At 33.1% G+C, this 17,458-nt stretch overlaps 1 protein-coding gene across 1 annotated transcript in view; it reads right to left on the bottom strand.

The window, feature by feature from the left end:
- Positions 1–329: 329 nt before the first annotated feature.
- LOC129956528 (transmembrane protease serine 2-like) overlaps positions 330–17,458 on the bottom strand; it is a 28,993-nt gene continuing 11,864 nt past the window's right edge. Inside the window, exons 2-8 of the mRNA XM_056068450.1 lie at positions 14,073–14,472; positions 12,854–12,957; positions 10,538–10,629; positions 7,083–7,405; positions 4,715–4,854; positions 2,233–2,334; positions 330–341 (exon numbers count right to left, since the gene is read on the bottom strand). Coding sequence (XP_055924425.1) covers positions 330–341; positions 2,233–2,334; positions 4,715–4,854; positions 7,083–7,405; positions 10,538–10,629; positions 12,854–12,957; positions 14,073–14,472 — 1,173 coding nt within the window. The remainder of the gene's footprint in view (positions 342–2,232; positions 2,335–4,714; positions 4,855–7,082; positions 7,406–10,537; positions 10,630–12,853; positions 12,958–14,072; positions 14,473–17,458) is intronic.

Consider the following 17,458-nt stretch of genomic DNA (forward strand, 5'->3'; position numbering starts at 1 on the left):
GAAAATCAAAGAAAAGGGAGTGGAAAATATCAAAAGAGGAAAAATCCGGGTACATTCGAGGATTCTTTTAAAATGCCTTCTTCAGAAAGAAGTTATGTTTCAATACCACTTTTGATTCGTAAAATGCTGTTATTGAAAAATTCATGCAGTGTGCATTACTCCATTCAAATTAAACTGATTTGCATTTTTATTGTTTATTTATTTTAACACATAGCTATATCTGCAGGCAAAGAAGTAATTTCCAGTAAATATTTTATGATTATTAAATAGAGAATATACCATAAAAGTAAAGTCTTTCTTTCTTTTCTTGATTCAGGTTTGATATTTGTTTATAGCAGCTCCTGCAAAAGAAAGTCAAAAAATAATTATCATAGCTTTAGTCATTTATAAAAAAATGCATAATTACAAAATAATATAAACAATTACAGAAATATAGAGCTCTACAAGTAGTTACATAATTTTCGAATGGACTATTCTTTTTATGTGTCACGAAAATTTATTTTCATTAACTTTATTTTTAAATAAGACAGAGTAATTAATAATACAGAACAATAAAAATACATGAACATAGCAATACATATAGCAGCTCTATTAAGTCCATTTTGAAAGAATAAAAGAATATAAATTCACATTGAAGATAATTTTTTCGAAATTTATAACGCTTCTTAAATATAACCAAATAATGAAGAACTACACATAGAAAAACTTCGAAGCTTCAAAATAAAAATACATGTCGTTAAATAATAATAAATAAAAATACATATCGTACAATTTCTAAATATATAATCCTCCTCTCATAATATTTATTTTAGATAAATCTGGATATTTCCATAAATAATATTGAAAAAAGTATAAACTTTCAGTGTTTCAAATTGTCCAATTAATATTTTTTTCAATATTTTCGCTTGCAATCTGAAGTGTTAAAATCGTGTGCAAGAATGCAAACTCTAATGAAATCTGAAAACATTATAGAAACCTGGTTCTTTATTCTTGAGTTTTTTTCACTTGTCAAAACATTTGTAATAATCAGATATTCTTAATAAGATGATCACATGAAGATGCGGAAAGCTTTTCATACTCATAATTAATTGAATAATTAATTAATGTCAGTATATGCATTTGAAACAAATAAAAAGATCCTTAGTTTACTGAAATTGTAATTAAAATTGAATATTTTTAATTACTTTATAACATAGTAAGACGGGTTTTAGATATTGAATCAATAAACACAGTAAATAGTTAATAGATTTTACGAGAAATAACATATCAAAAATGTCATAATGGCATGCAATATGCAAATTTAAGGCGAAATTATTTCAAATTTAAGGCGAAAAAAAAAAATCAAAATCCATTTTTAATTAAAAAGATAATTCACGAAAAAGTTAAAGGCAAAAGCTTGAGTTTTGATCCTCTTCATCTAGCCGACATTTAAAATTACAAGAACGGTTCAGAAATAATGTCTGGTCATAGAACGTGACGATTATTTAATCGTCATATTTGTTAACTGTTTCCATATTTCGAATTTATTTTAGGAATCTTTAGGTTCAGTAGATAGAGGCTCGATTGTAATTTAATTCTTTGTTGTTTTGTTGTGACTTATGGCCCTTTATCAGCTCGCTGACAGTTATGTGTCAGATTTAAGCCGAGTGAGCGTCTCTTGTTTTTTCAGTAGCGCCAACTGGGGCCAAGAGTACAACTTAGCTACTTCATGCTCACATTCCCTTGCACAACCCCTTTTTACAGGGGGGGGGGCACTTTAAGCACGTGACAGATAGAAAACAGAAGCCCGAACTTAGCTACTTCCATTCCCGAACTGGGACGCCTAAATCAGAGTTAAGACTCGCTACCTCTATGCCAGGACGTCGGCGCTTTAATTCTTTTTACATTCTAACCAAATGGAGATTATTTCCAAATTATATAGAAAATTTTTGTATTAAATATGAAAAAACGAAATGCAAATTTATAAAACTAAAATTACGTATCAAACTGTTCAACAACAATAAAACAACCATGACTTTATATATAATTTACTTATAAAGAATTACAAACCATTCAATATCATTTTATTCAAATGTATAATTTAAACTTATTTCCTACTCACTTAATATGCAGATGCAATGCTTTATTACTGTAACGTCCAGATAGTAGATTTAGTTCTTCCTAATTTTGCGGAAGGTCTTTTACATAACTCTTGATCCATTTAATATATCTGAAGACCTTCGAATACGTTACAGGCATGTCGGATTCACAGTTTTCTTTTGAATGCCGAGATGTGATACCTAAAGTGTAGACTTTATGGCCAAATTCTCCAAAAGTGGAAGACCCTGAATCTCCCTGTGGATAAATATTAAAATTTTAAAACTAAAAACGAAAAATATTTTACTCAAGTCATGTACAAATTAGTGCTAAACTGAAATGTGATACCTGAAATTTAGGCTTAGTACGAAAATAGGGAATCATTACTCGTCCTGTTAATAAATGTTTGAAATTTTGAATGATACGAAAATAATCGGAAATCGCATAATTTTGATTAAAAATGGCAGATATTTTTCACTTGATTTTGTATGGGGGAGAGGAGTTTTAGAAAGTTGAAAGAATTTTTTCTAGACTCTTTAAAGTGATGCTGTTGGTGAAACGTTTTATGATTTGTCAAATTTTTTACTGCAAATACCTTGCATTTGCCAGATTTTAACTTGATTAATGAAGTTTTAAAAATTAGTATGTTTCGGTAAATATTTATATAAAATTTTTCGAAAATAATACTATGAATATGCATGTCAGTTCATCAGTTATTAACTATGCTCGTTTCGAAATTCTTTATATCAAATTTTCTATACTTACAGAATCAATCATTAACAGCAATTTAATTATGCATTAATAAAGGATGTCTCAAAATTAACACAAGATTTGAATTTGCCACCATTCGTGCAGTAAAGTGTTGGCAACCCTATTGAATTAACTATTGGAATGCTGATAGCTTCGGTTAGTAAAAATGGAGTGTTATATGATAGAATAACTGTTTTTCATCATTGAAACTATATTTCAAAAATAATGAAAATCTGCTGGCCACAATTCGAAAATTTGGGAATTGGTCCGTTCCCTAGGTAATGTGATTTAACATCATTGGGTTTTTATGGGGTTATTTGAAGTTAAAGATTTATGCCAACAAACCCACATGGAAGGGCGCTATGAAGGCGGAAATTCAACGCTTATCAATGAAATTCAGCCACATTTATGCAAAATGGTTTTGGAAAATTTTGGCAAAAGGATGCGTATGTGCCAACAAAACTGTGAAGACTATTTTCCCTATGTGTTATTCCATATATAAACCTATCCTATGTTCTTTACGATTCAATAAAAAGATGTTGTTTTATTTAATTCAAATCTTGCATTAACGCGTTGTTCTTTTGTGTAGTGCTCCATTTTTACTAAACCTAAACTATCAGGTGTGTTATGGCGGTAGGCCTAATTCTGGCGGTATGCCAGCAAGTAATAAATTCATTGATAGCGAACAAGACAAGAATGGACTTAATCCCTATTAATTATAAAAAATGAATTTATTACAATTGACACTTATAATAAAGGATCAACAATTACAAGGAAAATAATAGCACATCTATTCTCTATGAGTAGGACTGGTGAAGTGACGTAATTTCTAACAGGATATAGGGGGCAACACCATACATTGAAACAGGAAGTAGCAAGTGGTACGAACAAGGTGTCAGAGGGCTTTTTTTAATAGGGTTGCCAGCACTTTACTGCACGAATGGTGGCAAATCAAATCTTCCTTAATTTTGTGACACTCTTTATACTGTATTTTGAATTTATTATGTTTAGATGTGTTATGTATATCAAAAATATGTAACTAAATAGGATGTCCACTCAAATTGTGTCACAGTAGCCACCTTCTAAACCGTTACATGTGATACTATCATACACTACCAATTGGCAAGAAATCTCTAAACGAAATAAATATTAGTATTTTTATCTTGTTTGAATGAAGAAATATATTCGGAGAAAAAAGTTCAATCAAGTCAAAAACAGGCTCAATGTTGCCAGATTAGTAATTGCTGTAAGGCTTATGTACGGTTTTTCGCCAAAAATGTCAAAATTGTGCCAATCGTCCAAAAAATCTCAATCCTGGGTGTATACCAGAAATGCTAACAAACGGTTTTTAAAGTTGCAATAAGAAATTGTCACTATTTATTTGGCGAGAAACAGCAATTTTGACTCCCATATGTTAATCTTAAGCCTATCCGTAATCGCTATTATTTGCCTACGGAAATTGATGCTCATTTATCCCAAAACAATTATCTTATAAAAATACTTTTTGTATTGTCTTAAGACTAAAAAAAAAAATTACTTTTCTTATGCGATAAATTTTATTTTCGTACAATTGTTCATTTAAATTTGATAGTATTTTAAATTTAATTTGATACTCTCTCTCAAACAATGTTTCTAAATGCTATGACGAAATTCAAACTCTCCATTAAAATATTTAAGCATGAGTTTTCGCCAATCATTCAATCCGTAGTAGGATTTTCACTTCCGCTTTTATGGCAAACTGGTAGCCAAAGGCGGCTAGTATAGAATATTATTTTTGCAGTAATTTAAAGCACTTTTTTTAAACTGATTTAGAAATTAGTTTCGGGCTTTGATTAAAGTGGACACACATAAATCATGCAATCACATGTTCGTAAGAGAATTACCGTACATGACATGCAGACTGCATGCTTTTCGCCCCGACAGTACAAATTATGTCCTTGACGTCGTTGAAGAAGGGCTTAGACAATCGCTTGCAAACCGTGGGTTTAACCTGCTGCATTAGGCCTTCCCTCAACACATCTGGACCCACTAGACAAGAAAGAAAACCTTTTTACAAAAGTCACCATACTCAGAATTTGACAAAAGAGTTAAATACTTGCTTCTGATTCTATGTATCAAAGAAAATTTACGAGTGGAAGCAATAATCTTGGACAAATTCCATGTATCTTAAGTTACAAAAATTTCAATTGTGTTCTTTAAATTTATTGATTTGCAATAATTCAAAAGCTAAATTTTTAAGTTTATTAGGTAAACTTTTTAATTCAGTTTTTAACTTCTCAGGAATAACTTCTTCAGTTTTAATTCTCAGGAATTATTTATTAAATCTTATGTAGGATTTTAAGAGAACAATTCAAAGTTATTCTAATTTTATTTTTCAATTGAAGGCAAATAAAATTAGATTTAAAATATGAACGTCCTTTCTCGACATAATTAATAATTTTTACATTTTTCTTGATGATGATGTCGTGTCCACATTACAACGGAAAGAGGGGTGCAGTAGCTTCTAACTCATACGAAGATGACACTCACACACACGCTTGCACAACCCTTTTTTACACCCCTCACAGATAGAACACAGAGTAAAGAACAGCCATGCCTGAACCAGGATTCGAACCCGGGACGCCTAGATCACGAGGAAGACGCGCTACCCTAAACTTTTCTTAATTTTACTTAATTATGTTAGATTTCTTTTTAGGAGCTGCACAGAGGATTTCTTCGGATGATCCTTGTAATTTTGATGGCAAATATACTTGAGCTAGAACCCTTCCAAAACTCTGTTGTTCTAATTTGTACACCACATACTCTGCATTTATAAATTATTCACTTCAGCGATCTTGTGTTTTACTTAGAAGGGTCTCGAATTTTACTATTGGAACTCACTTCAGGTGGGATTTCCCCAAAAATATAATTTAAACACAGAAATATCTTTTTAATTGAGATGTAAGTCTTAAGTTGTTGAAACGATAAAAAATGCATTCTTCGTACAAGAAACTCATCATTAATAACAATTTTCTACAAATGTGTGGAGTGACATTTTTAGAAACTCTTCGATTGATCCGTTTTTGTATAATACTATATTGATTGGTGACCAATATACCATATTGTTTTGATTACCATTATGCCTAAACTTTTCGGTCTTTGTCAGTAAGTTTACAGATATAGTCGTAACTAAATGGCACTCTCTCTCACTATACAACAACTGCACCCCCCGGGGGGGCACCTCGTAATGAGGATGAGATGCTTCCGGCTTGGTAGTTGGATCTCGCCACCCTGGAGGGTACACTAATAGGTGGGGGAATCTGATTCCTCTCATCGATGACGGGACGTACTTCCTTCGGGGAGGGTTGTACCGTGGCCGGTGACGGCCCTTAGAACTCAACCACAGTTCCCGCCAATGTTGCTGTTGCCGCGGTCCGCTCATTCAGTTTTTATGGTTTAAATCCGTGTGCCTTCGTGGCGGGTCGGAGAGTTAGATGGCTGACTATACAACAACTGCAAGACAATAGGGAGTTGATGAATCCATTGATAGGGTAATTTTCGTACAATGACGTTGAATGTCTTTCTATAACGCCTGAGTCAACTATTTTTCCCTTTTATTTATGGCTTTGCTTCTGTTCATGGATGTCGAAGCTTTGTATGGATGTCGAAGGTGTTCATTTTTGAACAAGTTTTTTCAAGTACTTCAATTAACATTTAATATTAACTTTTATTAAAACTAAAGTTAATATATGCAATAAGATCTCACTGTTGAAAACATCTTGCAATACGTATATTATTCTTGAAAAGACAACAAATGAAATCTTTAGTATGAAAAAAATGGTCTTAGTCAATAAATTTTCCTGTTACTCTCTCAGCAAATTTTGCAGATAGAAGAATCAAACTATGTATTCTTATATATAATACAAACACTGACGAAACAATGAACAGTGAGCAGAACTCTGCTCTTTTCTTGTCATAACTTGTATTTTGCACACAACAATTAGAAGGATCGTAGCAGACGCTCTTTTCCAATGCCTTGGCAATGTTGCCAATGCAAGCTTTGCCTCCCTCATTTAATTACGATAAAAGGAAACGAGGCCGAATTATATGTAGGCCGGATATTCGAGAGTGTACTGTAGTTGGTCAATGTCATCCTTTCAATTTGGCATATTTTGGATGCTCAGGAAGAGGGAAAACGGATGTCATTTTCAATTAATTTTTAAACATTCAACAATTTATTTACAAATATCTATTAATTCACGACAACAAAAGCTTACTTCTTCCTTCTTCAGTGTTGTAACCCCACCCGGCTACTACTAGCATACCACCCAAATTCTTGAGATCTCTTGTGGGCAAGCAAATGGGCGACGAGAGTTGATTGCATTGTATCGGAGCAGCCAGCCTGATCAGTCCGATATCATTAAGGACCTTTTCATTGTCGAACTGCTCATGGGGAATAATCTGCGCAATTCGGACTATCCTTAACTTGTCCGAGTGTCGCCAAGATAACAGACCTATTGTTGCTTCGTTTGGCTTGAAGTAACAATATTGGGGTGGAGGGTTTTCCTTCGCACATCTAGGGGTTTCTCCTCTCTCGTGGCTATGATAAAAAAAAGAAGAAATTCACATTCTATCGTATAAATAAAACAGATACTCTGATGTAGAATTTATAAAGGATGGCCATAAAATAACTTTCTCTGTTTGGCGGCATCTGCATCTAAAACGAATGAACGAAATAAAACTACATTTCATATACAGATTGAGGAAGGCATGAAAAGATGAATCCCCCTTAAAAAAAAATTAGTACCAAAACTTGCCAATAGAAGATATACTGGTGCTGTGAAAGTACAGTTATGAATGAATTCATGAAACTCATAGAAAATAATCTTTCATTCATTAATATTAAAGTTCCCTGGACGCCGTGCAACATTTTCAATATTCTGACCTTCCCTGTGTGCAACATATTGCATCCGGTGTATGACGTTCTCCACTGCTGCGTGTAAACTGTCAATTTCGCTGTTTATAACAGCCAATCGTATGTTTTGTTTCAAGACATGCAGGTTTGCTTCAGAGCAGCCACGGTATTACACTGTCTAGTGTAGAAGAACTGTTTAGCCAGTAAAGGATGCTGAAGTAAGATAGGGCCTTATTAAGCACACATCAACAGTCAATCATGATCAGTTCATGAACGAACTGCTAACAGGTCGCTTTCTCTTCCTTTTTTACAAGGAATGCATGGCGCTGCTATCACGTACTGACTAGGAAATTTACATAATCCATCCCGTTATGCAAATTTCCTCGTTCGCACGTGATAGCAGCGTTAATATTTCTTCTATCGGCAACTTTTAGTACTATTTTTTTCAGCTAGAATTCATCTTCTCATGCCTTCTACAGTCTGTATATGAAATGTGACACTATTTCTTTCATTCCTTTTAGCTGCAGAAACCCCCAAATAGTGAACGTTATTTTATGGCCAGCCTGTATTTTTATTAATGTTACTTTTTTTTATCGACAAGTTGAAATGTAAAGGTAAATATCCATTTTATCCCTGCTATGTCAAAATATCCCAATTATATATAGGATGAATCTTCTGTGGAATTGAGAATGAGAATACGAGACTTTACCATTGTGCCATTACCTCCATGACTTCAGAAGTTAATGAAGGTAATGGCACCATTAATTTCTGAATTATAATTTTTTCCTTGAAAACAAAATTATATGACCTCTTGTAAACTATTTCAAAATTTGATACATTCTGTCTAGTAGTAAGAATATGTAGCTGGAAAGCTCTGTCTAACATTTCTGGTGAAAGTTTATAAAACAGTTAACAGCTACGCTACCCGAGCAATTGCTTTTGTATCGTGGTCATGTTACTGGGCTGCAAACCACAAAGTCCCAGGTTCTACCTTCGCCCATACCAATCCGCCACATTGGTGACCTCGGACGTTGATCCTTCAACCTTCGTACAGCTGTTGTGGCGCTTCTCAAATGCTCAAATGGGTACATGCACATTATACTCAACAGCCATATCGTTCGTCTCACCTCCGACTCACTTCAGGGAGAGTCTGTAGTGAATAGCTTATAAGCCAGTTAACAGCTACGCTACCCGAGCAATTGCTTTTATATCGTGGTCATGTTACTGGGCTGCGAACCACAAGGTCCCAGGTTCTATCCTCGCTCAATTCAATCCAAATCGCCACACACTTAAACTCTTCAAGAGTTGAATTCGGTGCAGACATTGCATGGCGATGTGAGAGTATCTAACAATATTCTATCACTTTCTGATGTAACTGCTTCGAGTTTTGAAGCACCTTGCATAATTTCTTCTTTTATGGCGGTCACCCTATGCTAGTAACCACAATGGTCATATGCCATTACTAATCGTCATTTTTACTATTAAAAAGGATGAATGCATGTATGTGTGAATGTGTGTGTTAGTGCTCTAAATCGTTTGATCTACAGCAAAACAATTTGACATGTATTTACCTTAGAGAGTAAAAATGTGCACTTCGGAACAATTCTTTTGAAATTTTAATCAATTACAAATTAAATTGCATTTTGGCATTTTTCCATTGCCGAAAATATTATTGCACAAAAATGAATTAGCACTTTTTCAAAATTTAAGCATTTAGCGTTTTAGGGATGTCAGTTTATTAGCTGTGCAATTGTTTTTCTAAATTTCGGCAATTTTTAAAAATATTTTGTCAAATTTTTAATGATAAATTATATTGTTAACCTAGAGTTTAAACTGTTTCCATTGTTTCATTAAATACATAATCGTGTGATTTTCTTCCGTTCTTGAAATATAAAGAATAAGGATTCTGTTTAATATCTGTATAATTCACAAGGCGTATAATATCTGTATAATTCACAAGACGTATAATTAATATCTGTATAATTCACAAGACGTATAATTAATATCTGTATAATTCACAAGACGTATAATTAATATCTGTATAATTCACAAGACGTATAATTAATATCTGTATAATTCACAAGACGTATAATTAATATCTGTATAATTCACAAGACGTATAATTAATATCTGTATAATTCACAAGACGTATAATATCTGTATAATTCACAAGACGTGTAATTCACAGATAAATGAACAAACAAACAAATTTACAATTTTAATAGCTCTATGATGTCATGAGACTGCTCTCCAAAAAGTTTCATGTGCTCAATGAACAGAACTGAAATAAGATCATTAAAATAACACGACTTTTTGCGGAATCATGCGCATGAAATTATGTCTAATGGATTAATCTGAAATAAAATCAATATTCCTGCCGAACCAGCTGGTCGCCAGAAACGGCTGGTGGATAATAATGTTTGCTGTTATGCATTACTATCTATTACGTTAATACAATAATAATCATTCATTTACTTCATAGTTATGCAGAACTTTTAATTACGGCTACAGTTAAATAATATAAATTTAAACTGTTTCGATTTTTAATTATAAACCGTTCATTTAAGAAACGCTAATTATTTATTGAAAAATACTTCCATTATAGTATGCATGATTTTATTCTTATTTATGATTTATTAATGTTCAAAAGTATGAGATCTACTTGTCCTAAAATAACAAATACCAATGAATAAAAATACATGCAAATCAAATCAACCAAAAAATGTTTCACTCTATATCTTTATCACACAAAATGCAGCCAAATTCAAAATGCAAACAGTAGATTTTCGCAAATTAGCCATAACATTTGTCACTTACTGTACTAGACAATGACTAGCTGTAAGTACAAAATTTGCTGAAATGATGGCGCCACCGCAGTAGATACCTATTCCAGGGACATTAAAGGAGACCTGAGAAGAAAAAAAATCATTTTTTTGAGGCAAACAAGTCAACAACTTTAAATGCATTTTCATGAAGAAGAGCAAGTTTACAAGCAGTAAGTAAAAAAAAAAATTAAGAGAAAATTATAATTTGTTAAGCTGGCGCCACAGTTATTCTTTCAAAAATGTAGAATTATTGTAAAATGTAGGATATCGTAGAACTGCATCATAGAAATGTAGAACTGCAAATATTTTTGCATGTAAATTTATAATCAGGAATCGGCCACCATTTCATAAATTTCGTATTGATTCTGTGTTAAAAACTGTCCATAAATAGCTGTACAGATTCAAGAACGAAAATGACGTAAGCATTTTAGCTAAAGTTAATAGTTCAGTTAAAGTATCCAAACACGAAAATAACGTTGCATTCTAGTTGTGTAATGAAAACCCATTGCACAACTAGAATGCGATAATCAAATTTCGAAAATGCAACATCATTTCTTAATCTTTTGTTAATTTGGCTTATTCCGAATTATTATTCAAAATTTGGTTCATAATTTCATAATTATGTTCATTTATAAATGAACGCAGTTATAAATATCATTCACTGATATTTTTACGTAACCACCTGTAATATAAACCAAAACTAATTGACGATATCTATGAAATATTTTCATATTGCTGATTATACGAACGCCACTAGCGAAAGATTTTACCGTTTCATGTTTTATTACATAAAAACTTTTAACTCACATTTTAGGTTTAAAAGAAACAGTGATAAGAAAGAAACAGTGATAATAACCAGTTTAATTTAGTTATATTAACATCCCGTTTTAAAGCAACACTATTTTGGGTCGAGCCTCGTAATTTTGAACCGAGATGAGATGGCGAGGATGACACCTGAGCTGGCAACCCCTCTCCACACAACACCTGTGGAAGGGTGTTTGACCCCGACGAATTTAACATGCATCAGACCCACTTACACGACGGATTTTTGGTGGAATCGGGTCTCGAACTTGAAAATCCTTCGGTCCCGAAGCCGAGACCTTACCACCAGGCCACCGCGGCCCATGATAATAACCAAAAGTGTTTCTAAGTTTCACAAAGGAAACTAAGTGATGAATTGTGATTTCAACACAACTGCTCTATTATTCTTTTCTGAAATACACACCTATGATATTTGGACGGTTTTTCTCTGCAGAGGATAATACGAAATGAGTAAGAAAAATATTTTCCTGGAGTTCGTTAATCTTCGAAATGTTTCTATCTTTTCTGATGCTCATCTCAATTTCCTTTCTGAATCATATTATTTTAATTCAAAACTTGTATAATGTTTCCATAAGCTTTCTATTTTTAATAATAACAAAGATGTACATGTGTGCGATACGTGATGTTGGCACTATAGAGATAAATCGCCCAATCTAAAGCTACCAAATTTAGTACATATATAAACTTTGGAGGTGGAAATTGGCAATTTGGATCATTTTGTTTTGTTTGAAATTTTAGTTAGAATTTTAATTAGAAATAAAGCAAAATGTTGGTGTTATTTTTAAAGATTATTTTTGAAAATATTACAGTATAAAGGATTTTCATGTCATCTTAAATTCAAAAAGTTATCTTATCATTAATGTAAATTTTATGAAATATCATTTTTTTTTCTATTTTTAATCAATTATCAAAAGTATCACATAACAAATCAATCATTTAACAACTTAAAAAAAATAGATATACTGGGCCAGCGAACGGTCGCCAAAGACGGCTAGTGTTATTTACTTGCAGTATGCCAGCCTATTAACTTTATCATACTAAAAGATACCGATTGCATTTTTGATTTATGAAATTTAAGGCCGGGATAGCCTGGTTGGTAGAGCGTTGGATTCGCGTCCCTTAGGTTGCGAGTTCGAACTCCGCCGGCCGAAGATTCCCCGCTTGCTTGGTGGCTGACGTGCGTATAAATCTGTCATGGTCACAAAGTCCTCCATGTTGAGAGTAATACCACTGGGGGTACTGGATCAGGGGTGATCGTTCTCTGATTGAGATCTAAATTACGACCTATGAATGAAATGCGTGAATGATGTGTGTAGCTAAGTCGTTCTCTTGGCCCTAGATGGCGCTACTATAGAAACAAGAGGCGTCCCCCCTCGGGCTTAAATCGGCTGTCTTCGAACAGCGGGCTTGTCCAGGGCAAGTGCCATAAGAAATAACAACTAGAAATAAAAATGTACAACTAGAACAATAAAGGGAATAGGCTTACAACCCAAGGATATTTGTACATAGGTTGCACAATTCGACCGTTGATCACACGACTTAATGACCCCTTCCTCATATGCCTGCCTCCGATCGTCATCGTTCCACATACTGAAAATAAAACGAAAAAATTATTCAAAATACAGTAGCCTCTAAATAATAATCCGTTGGATATTAGATATTATTAAAAAATATTATTAAATATTTTAAAAAAAGGCAGAATTAGAGGTTTACTTCACAAGATATTATAAATTATACAGAAAATAATATAACCAAGAAAATTTTTCTGAGAGCAAAGGATGCAGATTTAATTTTGCAGCTGATAAAAATCACTGATTTAGATAAATATTTTTTTAAAGTGTCTACGTTCAAAAATTTAAAATAATAAATTATCATGGCAATACATTTATTATTTTTATATGCAAAAAGCATATTTTCCCCCTCGTATTATGAACACTTTTCGTCTCTTCTGTAATACAGTACACTCCCGAGTATCCGGTTCGCTACTTCTCCGTTTCCGTACTATCCGGCCTAGTTTTCTTTAGTCGTAATTAAATGAGAAAAAGGCATTGGAAGCGGGCGTCTGCTGCGTTCCTCCTATATAACGCTGTAACAGGAAAAGAGCAGCGTAGTACTCGTTGTTAATTGTTTCGTCAGTATGTAACGGACCTAAACTGCTGACGTTGTTACTGATTATAATTGCATAGTACGTAGAATATTTGTAAATTGTTCTTGGAGTATATTGATGTTTTTTCAAGTGTACCACAGTGAAGATTACAGAATTCAGGTTAAAATGTAACAATATATTTTTAACTTACTTTTTCTCTAATAAATTTTTCAAACATACCGTGCAATATATAAACTACCTGTACAGAGCCTTCTATTTTAACTCGAACAGTTACCGGCAACTGCTTGTATGATATACTGAAGCCGCCACGTTCACATTCTACCTGGCTTGAGATAAATGTAGGGCTAAATACTCAATAAGACTTGAGAAAATACATATTATAACTGGACAGTTTTGGTATAAAAATTTTATAAATTTTTTTTTGGACGGATAACAAAACTTTTTTATCCGGCCGGCCCTCTCGTTACATTAGACCGAATATTCGGGAGTCTACTATATATTAACACTAATGTCTATTTACAAATATTTTTTTCAAAACAAGCCAATATTTATGTAATGAATATTTAATTTAACATGAGTTTTTACATTAGGTCCTTACTTTGACAGTTGTTGTCAAAATATGGAGTTTTCCTGCTGCTTTTGCTATTATTGTGTCTCCTTCTATTTTTATTGTACCTTCTCCTTTTTCCATTATCATCCGGTGTAATTCCCTCTTCATTATCATAATCGGGTCTTCTCCTGTTTTTGTAATATTCCAATATACTTAAGTCTTCATAATCCTCTATCCATGTCATTCTTTTGGATCTATGCAAGTTGATTTTTCCTTGTTTAATTGAAGCAAATGTTTCATTTACGTAATGTTGGCTGAGCCCATCTTGATGTAGAAGATCATCTTCGCCTCCTCCATGATCATAGCCATCGGATACACCAGTATCTCCTTTCAGATATCTTTTGTCTGTCACTCCGAAAACATCCTCTTGCAAGTCTTTTTCTTCACTCTGCATTTTAAAAGATTTCAAATGAAGAGATGTATCGAAACGGTTATCAAATTACAAAAGTAGTTTTAATTTTATCATAATGTTCAAAGAACTATTGATACATTAACCCTTTCGCCGTCCTCTTTGGTCAGCGATAATTTCTCTACAGTGGTCCTCTGTTTTTCGCTTCATGTAGTATAGTTTTCTTTGCACAGATTAATATATATCTCTGTATACTAATTGTATTATATTAGTATATATACTCTGTATGCTATAATATATTAGTACAGATATCTCTGAACAGATTAGTTTTCTCTGTACAGATTAGAACAAATAAAAATAAAAATTCAAACAAGTAAACATTTACAAAGCTCTTTAAGCGGTTAAAAGTTTTAAAATGTAGAAGAATGCACTGGACGCGTTACGGACGACGAAGAGGTTAAGTTTCTAACATTAATAAAACGTATTTTGGATGGAATCTTACAAATTTTCACAACCTGAAAATATCCATCTTATTTTAAACAATGCTGTTGGTAACCTCAAATATGAGCAAAATAATTAGCAGTCTATTACTGGGTACCCAAGCACATTAAGGAGAACATTCATTAAATTTCATTTTTCCAGATTATGTTTCGTGTTGCATTGATGCTAAATAGTTACACTAAGTTTTCTGTAAATGGTGCTTATAAACTCTGTTTATAGCATGTGGTGCCGGACAATTAGTTTTATCTAACCAAGTAGCTTTGAAACAGGTCAGAAGTTTTTATGCATTTGTTTCTAAGTATCTAAATCTAAGTATCTAATTTTTACAACATGAGGTGCCGGACAATTTAGATTTATCTAAACAAGAAGTTTTAAACCAGGTCAGAGGTTTTTATGCATTTCTTTTGTTTCTAAGTATCTAATTATTTAGTTTTTACAACATTAGGTGGCGGACAATTTAGATTTATCTAAACTAGTAGCTATGAACCAGGTCAGAGGTTTTTATGCATTTATTTTGTTTCTAAGTATCTAAATCATAATCTAAACCTTATCATAAATTTTAGTAATTTTTGGAAAGAGGGTGGACAATTTTTGAGTCAGTTTCATCTTAATCTATAGACATTTTAAAGATACTTTCATGTTTATCTGCATATTGGTGTAGCTCAAATGGTGCTTAAAATACAGGGTGACTCTTAAAGAAATATGTAGTTCCAATGCACTATAAATCAAGACCAATGTAAAATATTATGTCACCTGTAACAGAATTGTATGGGGTTATTTTAAGTTTTGTTAGAGACAGTCGCAGATATTCTATGCATGACCCTTTAGAAGGTGTCTTACAATTTCTTTCTGGACACTGCGCAGAACAAATTTACCTTAGGGGAATCTCGCAAGTTTTGCACTGTAAATTTGGGATCTCAAATATTCAAAAGGGAAAATTGTGCTTGTGTAGATTCCACTGACATGAAATGTTGCTTCATCAATGAAAGTGATGGGCAAAATCATCATTTTTTAAAACGAAGCTGCATATCGGCACAAAATTCAAAGCGCTTTTTTGTTTGTCAAAGTCGTTCAGATTTTGCAACAACTGCACTTCGTATGAAATCATTGTCAGCTTTTTTGTAAAAATTCTCCAGACAGCGGAGTGAGAAACCTGCACTTCACAACTCACCCTCTGATTGAGTTAGTTAGTTATTTCGGATTTTGTGGCACAATACCATATCTGGCTATGCTGCGCCAAACATATGATTGAAGATGAAAGATATACAGTGAAGTTCTAAATAGAGTAAAATCTGCAAAAACCTAGATATGTCGAGATAAAATTATTTATAATTAAATAAAATGGAAAACACCAATTTCTTTCAAGAAAGTAAAAATATTTGGATGGGGATGTTCTCCCACTAAGTCACGAATGTTTGAAGATGATGTACCAAATAGACGTAATCGATGGGGATTAAAAATTGGACATTCAGATAAAATATGAATGTCCAATTTGATTGATTTGCCTGCCTTCGTTGAATGATGACTTCTCGCAATACAGTCTGTCGTTCATGATTTAAATCTTTGCACAAACAGCCCGTAATTTAAAAATTTTTATGGCGCTGATATATATTTTATAATTATGACCTCTTTTCCGAATTGCGATCGAAAATGCCATTGCGCAAGAGTTGCAGATTCCTTTTTGCGAATTTCAAGAACACAAAAAGCCTTCTTCACTGCATGCGCCACCATTTCAATTGACTTGGCACAAGACACACATGCTACTGCCTTCTATCAAGGGCGAGGCACAAATTTTAAAAGTGCATTTACTTTATGAGTCTGTAAGTAAGGTTCGTCTCTTCGACTGTTACTGCTTTACAGCATCTGAAACGCGTATACTTCTTTATGAATCCCCCTGTATTTGCTACCCTATGGCTAGCAATGAATTTGAATGAAGAGCCGATTATGGAAAACTCAGTTCTGCACAATTTAGTTAACCATTTGATTTTATATCGGAAAAGATATCACGTTGAATACCACTACTTGTGATCATGAATTATTAATTCATTCAATATAATTATTCATATTTTTTCATACTCTAAAAAGTTGGATGGTCAGCAGATCACCAGGTAGAAGAAATATGGGCCAAGTTAAAGCGACAGTTACCTGTTTCAGTGCATAGATCATTTTTATTGTATCTTTTGTTAGGGCCGAGAAGTTTTAGGTCTTTTTTTTTTTCGTTTATATATTCTTTTTCACTCTAATTACAAATCTTCATGACACACACACACACACACACACAATGTAATAGATTTCAAATCCTGTCGACTAAATAATATGCATCATTATTTTTGTTGAAGCAGAATGCAGGTTGGACAAGCAGTGAAGAGACTTTGTATCTTCAATTTCGTTTTATTATTTCTTTAATATCCATCCTGGAAAGCCTAATTATTAACAAGAAGACGCAATGCGGCACAAGAGCAGAAGTAAGAAAGAGTAAAAAAGGTCGAAACAAATGATCACTAGTCTTTTATAACATAGGATT

This window comes from Argiope bruennichi, chromosome 11 (genome assembly GCF_947563725.1).
Source record: "Argiope bruennichi chromosome 11, qqArgBrue1.1, whole genome shotgun sequence".
NCBI lineage: Eukaryota > Metazoa > Arthropoda > Arachnida > Araneae > Araneidae > Argiope > Argiope bruennichi.